Source organism: Ranitomeya imitator, chromosome 2 (assembly GCF_032444005.1).
Source record: "Ranitomeya imitator isolate aRanImi1 chromosome 2, aRanImi1.pri, whole genome shotgun sequence".
NCBI lineage: Eukaryota > Metazoa > Chordata > Amphibia > Anura > Dendrobatidae > Ranitomeya > Ranitomeya imitator.
Genome location: NC_091283.1, coordinates 212,092,984 through 212,112,984, shown reverse-complemented (window position 1 = coordinate 212,112,984; position 20,001 = coordinate 212,092,984). Strand labels below are relative to the sequence as shown.

The 20,001-nt window shown below is 48.4% G+C and overlaps 1 protein-coding gene across 1 annotated transcript in view; it reads right to left on the bottom strand.

Moving 5' to 3' along the window:
- Positions 1-20,001, bottom strand: part of PAPPA (pappalysin 1) — a 447,251-nt gene that overhangs the window by 89,359 nt on the left and 337,891 nt on the right. The window contains exon 14 of the mRNA XM_069748556.1: positions 17,530-17,704. Within this exon, the coding sequence (XP_069604657.1) occupies positions 17,530-17,704 (175 nt within the window). The remainder of the gene's footprint in view (positions 1-17,529; positions 17,705-20,001) is intronic.

Genomic DNA, 20,001 nt, shown 5'->3' with positions numbered 1-20,001 from the left:
ACTTCATATTCCACACATTAAATAATACTTAGATGTCAGACTCAAGTTAGCAATGTTTAAATGGAAAATCTCATGAAAATGACAGATTAAATTAAGTTGAGCATATTTACATATTAAATAAACTTCTACATTCATCACTATGTTAATGACTTATAATTAGTTGTAGGTGGATCAGATCAGGGAGAATGGTTATTTTTTGTGAATTTTGTAATACATTAATAATTTTAGGAGTAGGAGCATATTACAAAAGAATTGTCGAAGAAAAATGAAATGAAGTTTCTTGTATGGTCTAGTCAAAGTCCCCCTTTAGATTATTATTGTTTATTTTTATTGCACTATTTATTCCATGGTGCTGTACATGAGGAGGGTATATATGCAAAACACAAGGTGAAATTACAATGAACAAACTACTAGTGACAGACAGGTACAGAGGAGAGAGGACCTTGCACTTGTTGGTTTACAGTCTACAGGATAATGAGTAGGAGACAATAAGATCGGGGGTTTCGACAGCTCCAGTGTTGGTAAAGTGGCCAGTGGTAGAAGGGTCATTGAAGGCTTTAAGTTGTTCTAAAGAGATAAGAGATCAGTTTTCAAGTTTCTTTTCAAAGTTCCAAATGTAGGTGATTGTCGGGCATGTTGGGGCACAGAGTTCCAGAGGATGGGCGATAATCACAAGAAGTCTTGCAGGCAATCGGGTAATGAACGTAAGAGTGTGGAAGAGAGGAGAAGGTCATGGAATTACTGGAGATTACATTTGGGAAAATATCGGCAGATTAGTTCAGAGATATATGAGGGAGACAGATTATTGATGGCTTTGTAGGTCAGCGTTAGCAGTCTGACGTGGATAAGTTGGGGAATTGGATTGGAAGCCAGTGAGTGGATTTGCAGAGTTAAGAAGCAGAGGAATGATGAGGAGAGAGAAGGATAAAGTCATGCAGCGCAGTTAAGGACAGACTGGTGAAGTGTGACAGTGTTAGCAGGAAAGCCACAAAGAAGGATACTGCAGTAGTCGAAGCGAGAGATGATGAGGGCATGCACTATTATTTTAGTAGATTGAGGGTTGAGGAAAGGACTGATTCTGGAAATATGTTTGAGTTGGAGGTGGTAGGAGATGGTGAGAGTCGAGAGTTACTCCAAGGCAACGAACTTCAGGTACAGAAGAAAGTGTGATGTAATTTATTGTGACAGATAGATCAGGTAGAGAAGGTAGGTGAGATGGGATGGAGGAGAGATGATGAGTTCAGGTTTTGTCGACATTTAGCTTTAGGAAGCGAAATAAGAAGAAAGAAGATATGGCTAATAGACACTCTGGGATTCTGGCCAGCAGAGAGATGACGTCTGGGCAAGAGAGGTAGATCTGAGTGTCATCAGCGTATACATGGTGATTGAAGCCATAGGACTTAATGAGATATCTCAAGCCAAAGGTAGACCGAAAAGAGTATGGTACTCCTACAGAAAGAGTGGGATGAAGAGGTAGTGTGGAAGTAGAAGATGCTAAATGTGCGGTTAGAGAGGTATGAGGAGATCCAGGAGATGGCAAGGTCTGTGATACAAGGGCAGAAATGATCTGGTCAACTGTGTCAAAGGCAGAGGAGAGATCTAGAAGGAGGAGTATAGAGAAATGTCTGTTAGCTTTGGCACTGAGTAAGTCATTGGTGATTTTAGTTAGGACACTTTCTGTAGAATGGTGCAGGCGGAATCCAGATTGAAGGTTGTCAAAGAGTAGGTTAGATGAGAGGTAGGAGGAAAGTACAGTGTGGACATGCTTTTCGAGGAGTTTTGAGGCGAATGTGAGGGATGGCTTCTTCAGGATTGTTGTAATTGTGACATGTTTAAAAGCAGAGGAGAAGGTACCAGTAGTTGATGATAAGTTGAAGAGATGGGTTAGGGCTGGGATAAGCATTGGGGTGAGGTTGGGGAGGGGGTGGGATGGGATGAAGTCAAGTGCACAGGTGGTGAGGTGTGATTTGTACGGCAGGCAGGTAAGTTCTCCGTCAGTGATGATGGGGAGGAAAGTTAGTCAGGGAGGGCAGTGGTCTGATTATATAGGGGTTATGATTGAATAGGGTGGAGTAGTAAAGACTTGCCTGATTTTGTCAATCTTGTTGTTGAAGTGTATGACAAAGTCATACCTTTCAGTTGCTGTGGAGGATTACGAATGGGCTATACATTGTAGAAGAAGCCACAGAAATAAATTTAAAAAAATAGCATGCTTGGATGGTGAGCATGCATATCTACATTATATTCTGGATGGGACTACAGAGCCTTGTTCCTTGGGTTCCAAAGCCCCAATTTTGAGATCAGAGCTAAGACTTCCAGTGATTAGCAAATTATCCATCCTAATTATAGGGGTTACCTTGATTTTTTGGGTGGATAATCCTTCAAGTAATCTATACATAGGCTGTTTCCCCTGGTGCTGTGTTTCCCGTCCATTCCTGATCCAGCTTGTCTGACCTCTCTCTCTCGACACCTAGTGATGCCTGCGCTGCTGCACTGCTGCACTGAAGTTACGCCGTGAGTGCAACCTATCTTCCCTCTCCAGCACCCCCTGAGATAGGACGCATGATACTGCGCTGCGGCAGAATTACACCTGAATTCTGCAAAACCATATCAACAAAATTAATGTTCCATTAATGTATTCTATAAGGGGATCGTCCTCTTTCACCTAATCATTGGAGCATAGGCAGAGGCGCAGTACTCAATGACTGGCTGCAGTGCTGTCAACATCACGTCACCACTGCTGCCAAGCAACAGATAATGAGCAGCACTGGAGAGATGAAGCTGGACTCAGGGAGGTTAAGTAAAGCTTGTTTGTTATGTTTTACCTAACTGAGACCGTGGTTCTAAGTTTAATAAAAGCAGACAACCCTTTTAAGCAACCCTTTAAAGAGGACCTTTCACTAGTTTGAGCATGTGCGAAAAGGCCACATCATCGATTAGTGGCTGCGGAGCTGAATAAAATGTATTTTTTTATTTGGATAATTTCTTATCTTCCTTGTGGAGATATCACCTTATAAAGTTTATATTTATTTTAATTTATCCTAAGCCTATGGAGGTGTTAGCAGGAATTATTCTCTGGGGCCGGTTACTGTTTCCACTGCATGATGTTGACCAATCACAAGGAGGAGGAATCATGCAGGAGGAAAAAAGAACATGCAAAATCACAATAAACAGCCTTATCAACTTCAGGTCAGATTACCAATACACTAGCAGGATGCAGCAGACCCTCATGATAAAAGCGGGGGCAGCACAGCTACAAAATACTGATGGAACAACCTTTCACCAACCTACAATGCATGAAGGGGGTGGCTGTGTAATAAATGCACCCAGATAAAGCTTGCATTGGACGCCATTCACACAGATACCTGTGATAAACAGTGTCTGGCTTACAGCCTATTGATGATCCCCATACTATTAGACCAGGCGGACTGCCCAGCACTATATTCGTGCACTACACATGACAGACAACCCAAATCACCCAACTAACAGGAAAAGGCCCTGTGTGACTGGCGTCCTATGCAAGCTTCATCCGAGTGCAGTTGTTGTAGAAGGGCCTTTAGGCATCCTAAGCACCATGACCCAATTCAGACAGTTACATATGGACCACTTTTAGTTACCCAATGTTTCTATAAACAAAATCATCCATGTGGGTCTTGAATACTTGCTTTCTTGGTAGCTGGGCAATAGTGTTGATCAAGCAGTAAAAAGCTCGAGTGCTTTGTACTCGAATCGAACACGTCGAACACTCGGTCATGCTTGAGTTGACTAGCAAACATAATGGAACTGAATGGCAAACTCATACACTTCCAGAGTACAGAAAAATTCTCTCTCTCTCGGGATCCGAGCACTCCAGCACCACGCGATACTTGGCACTGCACGTTACTTGATCAAGCACCCGGATGCTCGATTGAGTGCCGAGAAATACCAAACACACTTGCCCATCACTACGGGCCACCATTGCAGCCCAGATATACTTTGGAGGAGTTGGCTACCATGTAAATTAGTCATTTTTTGCCGCCTGGAATCAGGGACGCTTCTTCCATTAGGCGATTTGAGCCCTTTGGCTCAGGCGGCAGAAGAGAGGGGGCGGCAGATTCCGTAGTAACTGGATTTGTGCTGCTAGGTTTTTTTTTTTATATAAAACTCCGGGGTCAAGTGCCCGTCCCCCCTCCTCCCTCCTTCCCGCCCCCCCTCCTCCCTCCTCTTTCCCGCCCCCCCTCCCTGAAGACGTAATACTCACCTTCCTCCAGCGGTGGCTGCAACTGGGTCTCAGCACCGGCAGCGCGTCCTGTCTGCAGCGGTCACATGGTACCGCTCATTTAAGGTCATGAATATGCTCATATTCATGACCTTAATTAGCGCTATCATGTTACCGCTGAAGACAGGAAGGAAGACGCTGCAGAAGAGATGCCAGGAAGTTCTGTTCTGTGCCGCACGGTGAGAGGTGAGTATGACAGGGAAAAAGGATGGGGAGCCATGCAGGCAGGGTGGGAGGATAGGGGAGAAGGATGGGGGAGCAATGAATGCAGGGGAGAAGGATGGGGGACCCAAGCACGCAGGGGAGATGGATGGGGAGCCGTGAATGCAGGGGAGAAGGATGGGGGAGCCGTGAACGCAGGGGAGAAGGATGGGGGACCCATGCACGCAGGGGAGAAGGATGGGGGAGCTGTGAACGCAGGGGAGAAGGATAGGGGAGCCATGAACGCAGGGGAGAAGAATGGGGGAGCCGTGAACGCAGGGGAGAAGAATGGGGGAGCCGTGAACGCAGCGGAGAAGGATTGGGGAGCCGTGAATGCAGGGGAGAAGGATGGGGGAGCCCAGCACGCAGGGGAGAAGGATGGGGGAGCCGTGAACGCAGGGGAGAAGGATGGGGGAGCCGTGAACGCAGGGGACAAGGATGGGGGAGCCATGAACTCAGGGGAGAGGGATGCGAGAGCCGTAACGCAGGGGAGAAGGATGGGGGAGCCATGAATGCAGGGGAGAAGGATGGGGGAGCAATGAATGCAGGGGAGAAGGATGGGGGACCCATGCACGCAGGGGAGAAGGATGGGGGAGCCGTGAACGCAGGGGAGAAGGATGGGGGACCCATGCACGCAGGGGAGAAGGATGGGGGAGCTGTGAACACAGGGGAGAAGGATAGGGGAGCCGTGAACACAGGGGAGAAGGATGGGGGAGCCGTGAACGCAGGGGAGAAGGATGGGGGAGCCATGAACGCAGGGGAGAAGGATGGGGGAGCCGTGAACGCAGGGGAGAAGGATGGGGGAGCCGTGAACGCAGGAGAGAAGGATGGGGGACCCATGCACGCAGGGGAGAAGGATGGGGGAGCTGTGAACACAAGGGAGAAGGATAGGGGAGCCATGAACGCAGGGGAGAAGGATGGGGGAGCCATGAACGCAGGGGAGAAGGATGGGGAAGCCATGAACGCAGGGGAGAAGGATGGGGGAGCCGTGAACGCAGGAGAGAAGGATGGGGGACCCATGCACGCAGGGGAGAAGGATGGGGGAGCTGTGAACACAGGGGAGAAGGATAGGGGAGCCATGAACGCAGGGGAGAAGGATGGGGGAGCCATGAACGCAGGGGAGAAGGATGGGGAAGCCATGAACGCAGGGGAGAAGGATGGGGGACCCATGAACGCAGGGGAGAAGAATGGGGGAGCCGTGAACGCAGGGGAGAAGAATGGGGGAGCCGTGAACGCAGCGGAGAAGGATGGGGGAGCCGTGAATGCAGGGGAGAAGGATGGGGGAGCCCAGCACGCAGGGGAGAAGGATGGGGGAGCCGTGAACGCAGGGGAGAAGGATGGGGGAGCCGTGAACGCAGGGGACAAGGATGGGGGAGCCATGAACTCAGGGGAGAGGGATGCGAGAGCCGTAACGCAGGGGAGAAGGATGGGGGAGCCATGAATGCAGGGGAGAAGGATGGGGGAGCAATGAATGAAGGGGAGAAGGATGGGGGACCCATGCACGCAGGGGAGAAGGATGGGGGAGCCGTGAACGCAGGGGAGAAGGATGGGGGACCCATGCACGCAGGGGAGAAGGATGGGGGAGCTGTGAACACAGGGGAGAAGGATAGGGGAGCCGTGAACACAGGGGAGAAGGATGGGGGAGCCGTGAACGCAGGGGAGAAGGATGGGGGAGCCATGAACGCAGGGGAGAAGGATGGGGGAGCCGTGAACGCAGAGGAGAAGGATGGGGGAGCCGTGAACGCAGGAGAGAAGGATGGGGGACCCATGCACGCAGGGGAGAAGGATGGGGGAGCTGTGAACACAGGGGAGAAGGATAGGGGAGCCATGAACGCAGGGGAGAAGGATGGGGGAGCCTTGAACGCAGGGGAGAAGGATGGGGAAGCCATGAACGCAGGGGAGAAGGATGGGGGAGCCGTGAACGCAGGAGAGAAGGATGGGGGACCCATGCACGCAGGGGAGAAGGATGGGGGAGCTGTGAACACAGGGGAGAAGGATAGGGGAGCCATGAACGCAGGGGAGAAGGATGGGGGAGCCATGAACGCAGGGGAGAAGGATGGGGGAGCCGTGAACGCAGGAGAGAAGGATGGGGGACCCATGCACGCAGGGGAGAAGGATGGGGGAGCTGTGAACACAGGGGAGAAGGATAGGGGAGCCATGAACGCAGGGGAGAAGGATGGGGGAGCCATGAACGCAGGGGAGAAGGATGGGGAAGCCATGAACGCAGGGGAGAAGGATGGGGGACCCATGAACGCAGGGGAGAAGAATGGGGGAGCCGTGAACGCAGGGGAGAAGAATGGGGGAGCCGTGAACGCAGCGGAGAAGGATGGGGGAGCCGTGAATGCAGGGGAGAAGGATGGGGGAGCCCAGCACGCAGGGGAGAAGGATGGGGGAGCCGTGAACGCAGGGGAGAAGGATGGGGGAGCCGTGAACGCAGGGGACAAGGATGGGGGAGCCATGAACTCAGGGGAGAGGGATGCGAGAGCCGTAACGCAGGGGAGAAGGATGGGGGAGCCATGAATGCAGGGGAGAAGGATGGGGGAGCAATGAATGAAGGGGAGAAGGATGGGGGACCCATGCACGCAGGGGAGAAGGATGGGGGAGCCGTGAACGCAGGGGAGAAGGATGGGGGACCCATGCACGCAGGGGAGAAGGATGGGGGAGCTGTGAACACAGGGGAGAAGGATAGGGGAGCCGTGAACACAGGGGAGAAGGATGGGGGAGCCGTGAACGCAGGGGAGAAGGATGGGGGAGCCATGAACGCAGGGGAGAAGGATGGGGGAGCCGTGAACGCAGGGGAGAAGGATGGGGGAGCCGTGAACGCAGGAGAGAAGGATGGGGGACCCATGCACGCAGGGGAGAAGGATGGGGGAGCTGTGAACACAGGGGAGAAGGATAGGGGAGCCATGAACGCAGGGGAGAAGGATGGGGGAGCCATGAACGCAGGGGAGAAGGATGGGGAAGCCATGAACGCAGGGGAGAAGGATGGGGGAGCCGTGAACGCAGGAGAGAAGGATGGGGGACCCATGCACGCAGGGGAGAAGGATGGGGGAGCTGTGAACACGGGAGAAGGATAGGGGAGCCATGAACGCAGGGGAGAAGGATGGGGGAGCCATGAACGCAGGGGAGAAGGATGGGGAAGCCATGAACGCAGGGGAGAAGGATGGGGGACCCATGCACGCAGGGGAGAAGGATGGGGGAGCTGTGAACGCAGGGGAGAAGGATAGGGGAGCCGTGAACGCAGGGTAGAAGGATGGGGGAGCCGTGGACGCAGGGGAGAGGGATGCGGGAGCCGTAACGCAGGGGAGAAGGATGGGGGAGCCATGAATGCAGGGGAGAAGGATGGGGGAGCCGTGAACGCAGGAGAGAAGGATGGGGGACCCATGCACGCAGGGGAGAAGGATGGGGAGCCGTGAACGCAGGGGAGAAGGATGGGGGAGCCGTGAACGCAGGGGAGAAGGATGGGGGATCCATGCACGCAGGGGAGAAGGATGGGGGAGCTGTGAACGCAGGGGAGAAGGATAGGGGAGCCGTGAACACAGGGGAGAAGGATGGGGGAGCCGTGAACGCAGGGGAGAAGGATGGGGGAGCCATGAACGCAGGGGAGAAGGATGGGGGAGCCGTGAACGCAGGGGAGAAGGATGGGGGAGCCGTGAACGCAGGAGAGAAGGATGGGGGACCCATGCACGCAGGGGAGAAGGATGGGGGAGCTGTGAACACAGGGGAGAAGGATGGGGGACCCATGCACGCAGGGGAGAAGGATGGGGGAGCCGTGAACACAGGGGAGAAGGATGGGGGAGCCGTGGACGCAGGGGAGAAGGATGGGGGAGCCGTGAACGCAGGGGAGAAGGATGGGGGAGCCGTGAACGCAGGGGAGAAGAATGGGCGAGCCGTGAACGCAGGGGAGAAGGATGGGGGAGCCGTGAACGCAGGGAAGAAGGATGGGGGAGCCGTGAACGCAGGGGAGAAGGATGGGGGAGCCGTGAACGCAGGGGAGAAGGATGGGGGAGCCGTGAACGCAGGGGAGAAGGATGGGGGAGCCGTGAATGCAGGGGAGAAGGATGGGCGAGCCGTAACGCAGGGGAGAAGGATGGGGGAGCCATGAACACAGGGGAGAAGGATGGGGAGCCATGAACGCAGGGGAGAAGGATGGGGGAGCCATGAATGCAGGGTGGGAGGATAGAGGAGCCATGCACGTAGGGGAGAAGGATGGGGGAGCCATGCACACAGGGTGGGAGGATGGAGTGTAAATATGGAGTATAAATACTAGGCCCTATAGGGGGGACACAGTGCGAGAGGACAGTGTGAAGAGGGGGCCGGTATAGAAAGGAGAGGTCAGTGTGAAGAGCATGTACCATAAGAGGGACAGTGTGGGGGTCATATTTTGTGCAGACAATATAGTGAGGGGCAATTTTTTATTCCGGAGCATTATAATGACACTTGTATCTTTAAGAGCATCTTGTGGAGATTTTCTGCAAAAGAGCGGAAAAGATGGAAGTCTGCAGAGACGGCTGTGGCTGAGAAAACTCATCATGGGGTCTGGACAAGACGAAGAAAAGAAGAACGGCTCCAGAGTCAACGCCATCTATAAGGTACCTGGATGTAAATGTTATTTGTGATACTAACTAATTCTCATGTTTTTATTTATGTTAGGAGCTTTAAAGGGGTTGTCCAGGTTTGTAATGAGTCTGCAGTCATTCTTTGTGACTGCAGACTTCTGACTTCTCACAGTGCGAACTGCATGCTGTCAGGATTCTCTTGTGCTGGTGATTTACATACACGCGGTCACGTGCTGACTAGACATGTGTAGCCTCCGTCATTGAAAATGCACTGAGTGAGGCCGGGCACGTCTAGTCGGAATGTGGTCAGAAGTATACAAATCACATGCTTGTGCTGATATGACCGTCCATCAGCAAGGGAGAATCCTAGTAGTTTGCAGTGCATGTGTTGTGAGAATTCAGAAGCCTGCGATGTCAGGATTCAGCTCTGCAGGTTCCAGTAGTCGTCACATGGACAATTCACTCATATGCGACTTTCATACTTATGGTCCTGTGACAACGAGCTTCTCTCAGTTTTTCACTGAACATTGACAGCATTAGGGAGAGGAGCTCGTGGGTACATGACTAAGGGTACCGTCACACTATACGATTTACCTACGATCACGACCAGCGATACGACCTGGCCGTGATCGTAGGTAAATCATAGTGTGGTCGCTGGGGAGTTGTCACACAGGCAGCTCTCCAGCGACCAACGATGCCGAGGTCCCCGGGTAACCAGGGTAAACATCGGGTTACTAAGCACAGGACCGCGCTTAGTAACCCGATGTTTACCCTGGTTACCAGCGTAAAAAAAAAAACAGCACATACTTACATTCCAGTGTCTGTCCCTTGCCGTCTGCTTCCCGCACTCACTGACTGCCGGCCGTAAAGTGAAAGCACAGCACAGCGGTGACGTCACCGCTGTGCTCTGCTTTCACTTTACGGCCGGTAGTCAGTGAGTGCGGGAAGCAGACGGCAAGGGACCTGACGGACACCGGAATGTCAGTATGTGCTGTTTGTTTTTGTTTTTTATGCTGGCAACCAGGGTAAACATCGGGTTACTAAGCGCGGTCCTGCGCTTAGTAACCCGATGTTTACCCTGGTTACAAGCTAACGCATCGCTGGATCGGTGTAACACACACCGATCCAGCGATGACAGCGGGAGATCCAGCGACGAAAGAAAGTTCCAAACGATCTGCTACGACGTATGATTCTCAGCTGGATCCCTGATCGTTGCTGCGTGTCAGACACAGCGATATCGTAACGATATCGCTGGAACGTCACGAATCGTACCGTCGTAGCGATCGAAATGGCACTGTGTGACAGTACCCTAAGTGTGCAAATCGCATATGTCCTTGGTGGAGGGGGGGCACCAAAATGAATTCTTGTCCCTGGTGCCAGAAACCCTAGATACACCTCTGCCGGTATGCCACTGCGAGCGGCGATTACCAGGTCCGGTGGAGGAATGTGTGTGCAAAGGCAGTGAGGCAGGGACTGTGGGGGAGGGCGCCATTTTTCCGTTCGCCTCAGGCAGCAGAGAGGCTAGGTTCACCCCTGCCTGGGATCAAGGGTTGAATATCTACAACGCTTTCAGTTTTTTGTTATTACATCCATAATTTTAGTTTTCCAAAGATAATAAAACTGAAAACAATAACTTTTTTCTTTTGAGACGTGCAATGTTTATTTCTATGATGACTTGGAATTCCCTACACTTATTCATGATTTTAGATGTTAACCAAGATGCAGATAAACAGGCATTAAAAGATATAGAATTGAAATGTATTTCGGTCCTATCCAACATTCCACGCCTAAAAGAGTATTTCCACACTAACTATTTTGAAAATACAGACATACCAGGAATAGGGTGAAAGGGACAGTTGCCGCTTATTACAAACTGTGTCACCCACAATATTTCCAAACAATGGCAGTCAAAAGTCACAATGTCTTTAAAGGCAATTATGGCTGAACAAGAATAATTTCGCCGATCCAAACAGCATTCTTTGAATGTTCTGCATATGTATGAGTCACCTAATCCTCACAGGGGAGGAGGATGACACATACTGTACAGCGGAAGAATATTTACAATGTTTCTTAACCCCTTCAAGACCCAGCCTATTTTGACCTTAAAGACCTTGCCGTTTTTTGCAATTCTGACCAGTGTCCCTTTATGAGGTAATAACTCAGGAACGCTTCAACGGATCCTAGCGGTTCTGAGATTGTTTTTTCGTGACATATTGGGCTTCATGTTAGTGGTAAATTTAGGTCAATAAATTCTGCATTTATTTGTGATAAACACGGAAATTTGGCGAAAATTTTGAAAATTTCGCAATTTTCACATTTTGAATTTTTATTCTGTTAAACCAGAGAGATATGTGACACAAAATAGTTAATAAATAACATTTCCCACATGTTTACCTTACATCAGCACAATTTTGGAAACAAAATTTTTTTTTGTTAGGAAGTTATAAGGGTTAAAGATCGACCAGCGATTTGTCATTTTTACAACGAAATTTACAAAACCATTTTTTTTAGGGACCACCTCACATTTGAAGTCAGTTTGAGGGGTCTATATGGCTGAAAATACCCAAAAGTGACACCATTCTAAAAACTGCACCCCTCAAGGTACTCAAAACCACATTCAAGAAGTTTATTAACCCTTCAGGTGCTTCACAGCAGCAGAAGCAACATGGAAGGAAAAAATGAACATTTAACTTTTTAGTCACAAAAATTATCTTTTAGCAACAATTTTTTTATTTTCCCAATGGTAAAAGGAGAAACTGAACCACGAAAGTTGTTGTCCAATTTGTCCTGAGTACGCTGATACCTCATATGTGGGGGTAAACCACTGTTTTGGCGCATGGCAGGGCTTGGAAGGGAAGGAGCGCCATTTGACTTTTTGAATCAAAAATTGGCTCCACTCTTTAGCGGACACCATGTCACGTTTGGAGAGCCCCCGTGTGCCTAAAAATTGGAGCTCCCCCACAAGTGACCCCATTTTGGAAACTAGACGCCCCAAGGAACTTATCTAGATGCATAGTGAGCACTTTGAACCCCCAGGTGCTTCACAAATTGATCCGTAAAAATGAAAAAGTACTTTTTTTTCACAAAAAAATTCTTTTAGCCTCAATTTTTTCATTTTCACATGGGCAACAGGATAAAATGGATCCTAAAATGAGTTGGGCAATTTCTCCTGAGTACACCAATACCTCACATGTGGAGGTAAACCACTGTTTGGGCACATGGTAAGGCTCGGAAGGGAAGGAGCGCCATTTGACTTTTTGAATGAAAAATTATTTCCATCGTTAGCGGACACCATGTCGCGTTTGGATAGCTCCTGTGTGCCTAAACATTGGCGCTCCCCCACAAGTGACCCCATTTTGGAAACTAGACCCCCCAAGGAACTAATTTAGATGCCTAGTGAGCACTTTAAACCCTCAGGTGCTTCACAAATTGATCTGTAAAAATGAAAAAGTAATTTTTTTTCACAAAAAAATTCTTTTCGCCTCAATTTTTTCATTTTCACATGGGCAGTAGGATAAAATGGATCATAAAATTTGTTGGGCAATTTCTCCCGAGTACGCCGATACCTCATATGTGGGGGTAAACCACTGTTTGGGCACTCGGCAGGGCTCGGAAGAGAAGGCGCGCCATTTGACTTTTTGAATGGAAAATTAGCTCCAATTGTTAGCGGACACCATGTCGCGTTTGGAGAGCCCCTGTGTGCCTAAACATTGGAGCTCCCGCACAAATGACCCCATTTTGGAAACTAGACCCCCCAAGGAACTTATCTAGATGCATATTGAGCACTTTAAACCCCCAGGTGCTTCACAGAAGTTTATAACGCAGAGCCATGAAAATAAAAAATAATTTTTCTTTCCTCAAAAATGATTTTTTAGCCTGGAATTTCCTATTTTGCCAAGGATAATAGGAGAAATTGGACCCCAAATATTGTTGTCCAGTTTGTCCTGAGTACGCTGATACCCCATATGTGGGGGTAAACCACTGTTTGGGCGCACGGCAGGGCTCGGAAGGGATGGCACGCCATTTGGCTTTTTAAATGGAAAATTAGCTCCAATCATTAGCGGACACCATGTCACGTTTGGAGAGCCCCTGTGTGCCTAAACATTGGAGATCCCCCAGAAATGACACCATTTTAGAAACTAGACCCCCAAAGGAACTAATCTAGATGTGTGGTGAGGACTTTGAACCCCCAAGTGCTTCACAGAAGTTTATAACGCAGAGCCATGAAAATAAAAAAAAAAATTATTTTCTCAAAAATGATCTTTTAGCCTGCAATTTTTTATTTTCCCAAGGGTAACAGGAGAAATTTGACCGCAAAAGTTGTTGTCCAGTTTCTCCTGAGTACGCTGATACCCCATATGTGGGGGTAAATCACTGTTTGGGCACATGCCGGGGCTCGGAAGTGAAGTAGTGACGTTTTGAAATGCAGACTTTGATGGAATGCTCTGTGGGCGTCACGTTGCGTTTGCAGAGCCCCTGATGTGGCTTAACAGTAGAAACCCCCCACAAGTGACCCCATTTTGGAAACTAGACCCCCAAAGGAACTTATCTAGATGTGTGGTGAGCACTTTGAACCCCCAAGTGCTTCATAGAAGTTTATAATGCAGAGCCATGAAAATAATAAATACGTTTTCTTTCCTCAAAAATAATTATTTAGCCCAGAATTTTTTAATTTTCCCAAGGGTAACAGGAGAAATTTGACCCCAATATTTGTTGTCCAGTTTCTCCTGAGTACGGTGATACCCCATATGTGGGGGTAAACTACTGTTTGGGCACATGCCGGGGCTTGGAATTGAAGTAGTGACGTTTTGAAATGCAGACTTTGATGGAATGCTCTGCGGGCGTCACGTTGCGTTTGCAGAGCCCCTGATGTGCCTAAACAGTAGAAACCCCCCACAAGTGACCCCATTTTGGAAACTAGACCCTGAAAGGAACTTATCTAGATGTGTGGTGAGCACTTTGAACCCCCAAGTGCTTCATAGAAGTTTATAATGCAGAGCCGTGAAAATAATAAATACGTTTTCTTTCCTCAAAAATAATTATTTAGCCCAGAATTTTTTATTTTCCCAAGGGTTACAGGAGAAATTGGACCCCAAAAGTTGTTGTCCAGTTTCTCCTGAGTACGCTGATACCCCATATGTGGGGGTAAACCACTGTTTGGGCACACGTCGGGGCTCAGAAGGGAAGTAGTGACTTTTGAAATGCAGACTTTGATGGAATGGTCTGCGGGTGTCACGTTGCGTTTGCAGAGCCCCTGGTGTGCCTAAACAGTAGAAACCCCCCACAAGTGACCCCATTTTAGAAACTAGACCCCCCAAGGAACTTATCTAGATATGTGGTGAGCACTTTGAACCCCCAAGTGCTTCACAGACGTTTACAACGCAGAGCCGTGAAAATAAAAAATCATTTTTCTTTCCTCAAAAATTATGTTTTAGCAAGCATTTTTTTAGATTCACAAGGGTAACAGGAGAAATTGGACCCCAGTAATTGTTGCGCAGTTTGTCCTGAGTATGCTGGTACCCCATATGTGGGGGTAAACCACTGTTTGGGCACACGTCAGGGCTCGGAAGTGAGGGAGCACCATTTGACTTTTTGAATACGAGATTGGCTGGAATCAATGGTGGCGCCATGTTGCGTTTGGAGACCCCTGATGTGCCTAAACAGTGGTAACCCCTCAATTCTAACTCCAACACTAACCCCAACACACCCCTAACCCTAATCCCAACTGTAGCCATAATCCTAATCACAACCCTAACCCCAACACACCCCTAACCACAACACTAACCCCAACACACCCCTAACCCTAACCACAACCCTAATTCCAACCCTAACCCTAAGGCTATGTGCCCACGTTGCGGATTCGTGTGAGATATTTCCGCACCATTTTTGAAAAATCTGCGGGTAAAAGGCACTGTGTTTTACCTGCGGATTTTCCGCGGATTTCCAGTGTTTTTTGTGCGGATTTCACCTGCGGATTCCTATTGAGGAACAGGTGTAAAACGCTGCGGAATCCGCACAAAGAATTGACATGCTGCGGAAAATACAACGCAGCGTTCCCGCGCGGTATTTTCCGCACCATGGGCACAGCGGATTTGGTTTTTCATATGTTTACATGGTACTGTAAACCTGATGGAACACTGCTGCGAATCCGCAGCCAAATCAGCACCGTGTGCACATAGCCTAATTCTAAAGGTATGTGCACACGCTGCGGAAAACGCTGCGGATCCGCAGCAGTTTCCCATGAGTTTACAGTTCAATGTAAACCTACGGGAAACAAAAATCGCTGTACACATGCTGCGGAAAAACTGCACGGAAACGCAGCGGTTTACATTCCGCAGCATGTCACTTCTTTGTGCGGATTCCGCAGCGGTTTTACAACTGCTCCAATAGAAAATCGCAATTGTAAAACCGCAGTGAAATGCGCAGAAAAAAACGCGGTAAATCCGCCATAAATCCGCAGCGGTTTAGCACTGCGGATTTATCAAATCCGCAGCGGAAAAATCCGCAGAGGACCAGAATACATGTGCACATTCCTAACCCTAACCCTAACCCTAGCCCTAACCCTAGCCCTAACCCTAGCCCTAACCCTAACCCTAACCCTAACCCTACCCCTACCCCTAACCCTAACCCTACCCCTACCCCTAACCCTACCCCTAACCCTATTCTAACATTAGTGGAAAAAAAAAATTTCTTTATTTTTTTATTGTCCCTACCTATGGGGGTGACAAAGGGGGGGGGGGTCATTTATTATTTTTTTTATTTTGATCACTGAGATAGATTATATCTCAGTGATCAAAATGCACTTTGGAACGAATCTGCCGGCCGGCAGATTCGGCGGGCGCACTGCGCATGCGCCTGCCATTTTGGAAGATGGCGGCGCCCGGGAGAAGACGGACGGGACCACGGCTGGATCGGTAAGTATGATAGGGTGGGGGGGGACCACGGGGGGGGGGGATCGGAGCACGGGGGGGGGAATCGGAGCGCGGGAGGGGTGGAACGGAGCGCGGGGGGCGTGGAACGGAGCACGGGGGGGCTGGAATGGAGCACGGGGGGGTGGAACGGAGCACGGGGGGGTGGATCGGAGTGCAGGGGGGGTGATTGGAGCACGGGGGGAGCGGACACGAGCACGGGGGGGAACGGAGCACTGGACGGAGGGGAGCCGGAGCAGTGTACCGGCCAGATCGGGGGGGTGGGGGGGCGATCGGAGGGGTGGGGTGGGGGCACACTAGTATTTCCAGCCATGGCCGATGATATTTCAGCATCGGCCATGGCTGGATTGTAATATTTCACCCGTTATAATGGGTGAAATATTACAAATCGCTCTGATTGGCAGTTTCACTTTCAACAGCCAATCAGAGCGATCGTAGCCACGAGGGGGTGAAGCCACCCCCCCTGGGATAAACTACCACTCCCCCTGTCCCTGCAGATCGGGTGAAATGGGAGTTAACCCTTTCACCCGGTCTGCAGGGACGCGATCTTTCCATGACGCCGCATAGGCGTCATGGGTCGGATTGGCACCGACTTTCATGACGCCTACGTGGCGTCAAAGGTCGGGAAGGGGTTAAAGGAAACTTAAAGCTAAACGTTTGCACTCCATCTACAACTAAAATATCTACGTGCCCATAGTATACACAGATGCTTAGCAGAAGCTTATGAAAAGGAATCTGTCAGCAGGTTTTTGCTATGTAATCTGAGGGCAGCATGACGTAGGGGCTGAGACACTGATCTTTGAGATGCATCACTTATTGTTAGACTGGGTGCTGTAGTTTCAAAACAATCAGTGGTTTATCAGCAGGGAATGATCATTTTGGACTAGCTTCCCTCATGCCTCCTGGTCAAACCACGCCCCCACCACTGATTAGCAGCGCACTGTCAATATCTAATGTACACAGAGAGCCTGGTTGTGGGCGGAGTTAGCTTTCTAAGCTCTGCTGCATGCTACATCTAAGAACTCTGATTGTGTCACAACTACTGCACCCAGTAAACTAAGTGATACATCGCCGGAATCAGTGTCTATGCCTCTATATTATACTTATCTCAAATGAGAAAGCAAAACCCTAATGATCAATCCCTTTAAGTGGGATCTTTACAACGTTATCCTACATCCTATCCTTACATCCATATATCCTGGTGGGACGATTCCTTTACCTTAAATATGGAATATTTTATATGACTTTACACTTTTATTATATATAATATTTTTAATCTTTAACTTAACAAAAATATTTTAGAATGTTTTAAATTCCACACTTAGATTATTGAAAATACTTATTTATAGGTTGTCATTACGGCCTGCTCGATATGGACCTATGATGACGGTGCTGTTGGTTTCAGTCAATAGACGTGAGGTTGGACTGAAATTAATGGTAATTACTGTATATACGCACCAAAAATGCACCCATGTCATGCCACTCTGAAGCCGAAAAAAAGATGTTGAGCATATTACAGCATCACAATTGATAAAAACCTAAAACCAATCCCGTATACACATAAAAAAGCTTCTCTACCCACCTGAGATTTTAGGATGGCGTCGTGTCGGTGATTCCGGTGTATCTTCAGCCTATGACCAGTGTGACAGGTCACCTCACACTGCGCCCCACTGTAGAGTCCATTTGTGTAGTTCAGCACGGCATTTTCAATTTTTAACTCTTGACAGTCAGTATCCTCGCAAGAATAATGAACACAGCTGCCAAGAAGAGGAAGCAGAAAATTATTCCAATGTACCACCAACTATCATTCTGATGGCGTAGAACAGTGTTCCCCAAGTCCGGTCCTCAAGAGCCACCAACAGGTCATGTTTTCAGGATTTCCTTAGTATTTCCCAGGTGATAATTGCTTCTCCTGCACAGGCAACAATTCCATCACCTGGGCAATACTAAGGAAATCCTGAAAACATGACCTATTGGTGGCTCTTGAGGACTGGAGTTGGGGAAGACTGGCGTAGAAGATGGTGACGTCAGCAATGAAATATCACATGCGATGGATTGTACAATGGAACTTTCCCACAAGTAACAGGGCAGATATCGTTCTATTAGGCAAAGACAGTAAAGGAAAATCAATATAGGGGTCATTGGTTGAAAAGAAAAAAGTGGTATAACTGGTTGTGACAAGTACTAATAATGCACAAGAAGGATATGTCTTGAATAATGGTCTTTAGCAGAAGACAGAGAGATCCTAGAGAACTATCAAGAAATACATTGACTCCCTGGCAAATTTTAAGGGTGAGGCCGGGCAACATTTGAGAGATTAAGTCCTTGGCCAAAGTCGTAGATTATTATTTATTATTGTGGCGCCATTTATTCCATGGCGCCTTACATGTAGATACAGTACATATTCTGAAAATTGGACTAGGCAGCAGTTGTGGCCTGTCCTGCAAATACTATGGTGAGACACTTGGAAGTAGGAAACGTACCTATCAGGAATGGCTATGATGAGGCTTGCATAAAGGAGGAGTCGCATCTTGGAAATCTATTGCATACCCACAAGATATAGCATGGATATATTAAAAAATGGCTAAAGAATGCCCAATAGATTTTGAGAATGATGTCCGTCCGGCATCACCATAAATGGAGAGGAGCCTGCACATGCACATCTCTATGTGTCTGCTTCCACGGGAGCCCCATAAATAGCCGAAAATACTAGTTCAGCCATTTTCAGAAATAACATTCATGGGATTGTAAAGACCTGTGCATTAACCGCTACATCTCCATTTACAAGAGTCCTTGTTCTCCTGTTGACCGACCCTTTTTTCCTGCTGGCAGATAAGCCACTGCCAGATGATTCTGGCAACGGCTTGTTCCACTCTCCTAATAGGGAACACAGCACTGCTCAGCTGAGCTTACATGTGTCTGGGGGATAAAATGCAGGAGAAGATGAGTCAAAGCTACAAAAAATCTCAATCTCAAACAAAACAAAACAAAACAAAAAGTATGAATCACGATACTAAATGGCACACGGTCAAGAAACTAATATAACTACACACATATTACATTAATAAATAAGATAAATCCACAGAAACAGAAAATAAAAATTATCTTATTTGTTAATGTAATATGTGTAGTTATATTAGTTTCTTGACCATGTCCTTAAATAGTGCCATTTAGTATCGTGATTCATACTTTTTGTTTTGTTTTGCAAATATGCACATTTGCACCTTCCCCTTCTGTCTCTCCATCCCTTTTCTCCCCTTCTCCGCCCTCCCTTTGGACTTATTGCTCCGTTCGCCATCGCTGGTGTGGGGGCATTTCCTTGGTGACGGATAGGCGCCGGCCGTTCCATGTGATCGCGTCATGCTGGTTGGCGGTTGGCGGTAGTTGTCTTGGGGTTAGTGCACATGCGTTACTATGCCATTGGTGATTGGCTCCAACTGATCATGTGATCAGCGGAGCCTCATACATATAGTGGCACCTTTGACACCCTTAGCCATGCCCCCTGAGGAAGCAACCTGCTTCTGAAACGTACGTCGGGGTCTAGTGGCCGGCACACCGCTACATCATCAATCATGGGTATTTAACTCTGTTTCTATGATCCATTAACCATCTGGGTTATTTTTTCATTACAACCTGCATCAAACTTCTCTCTTAACCACCCAGTGTATTCACATACTCCCTTCTGCTTACCTATATCTTGGTGGCCAAACGTTTGAGTGATGGAGGCAAGGTCTTTGCAGCATGGTTACAACCCAACCAGTGGTCAGCTGATATTAATCAGTTATTTTCTCTGTACTAGCATGGTTGCAAGGCTAATTAACTGCGCTATCTGCTCTTAATAACAAATATATTTAACACGTTTTTGATTTAAACAAATGAACTTTTAATATAAAGGCAGTTATTTGGTTGGATCTTTTTTATTTATTTTTCATTACCCCAATTGACATTTTTTTATTTTTGGGCAACTGTGTCATTGTATCACCTCCTTCTTTAATGTATCTGATCTTACTTCATCATGATGTTGCTTGTTCCACATTGTGTCTTTTTGTAATTA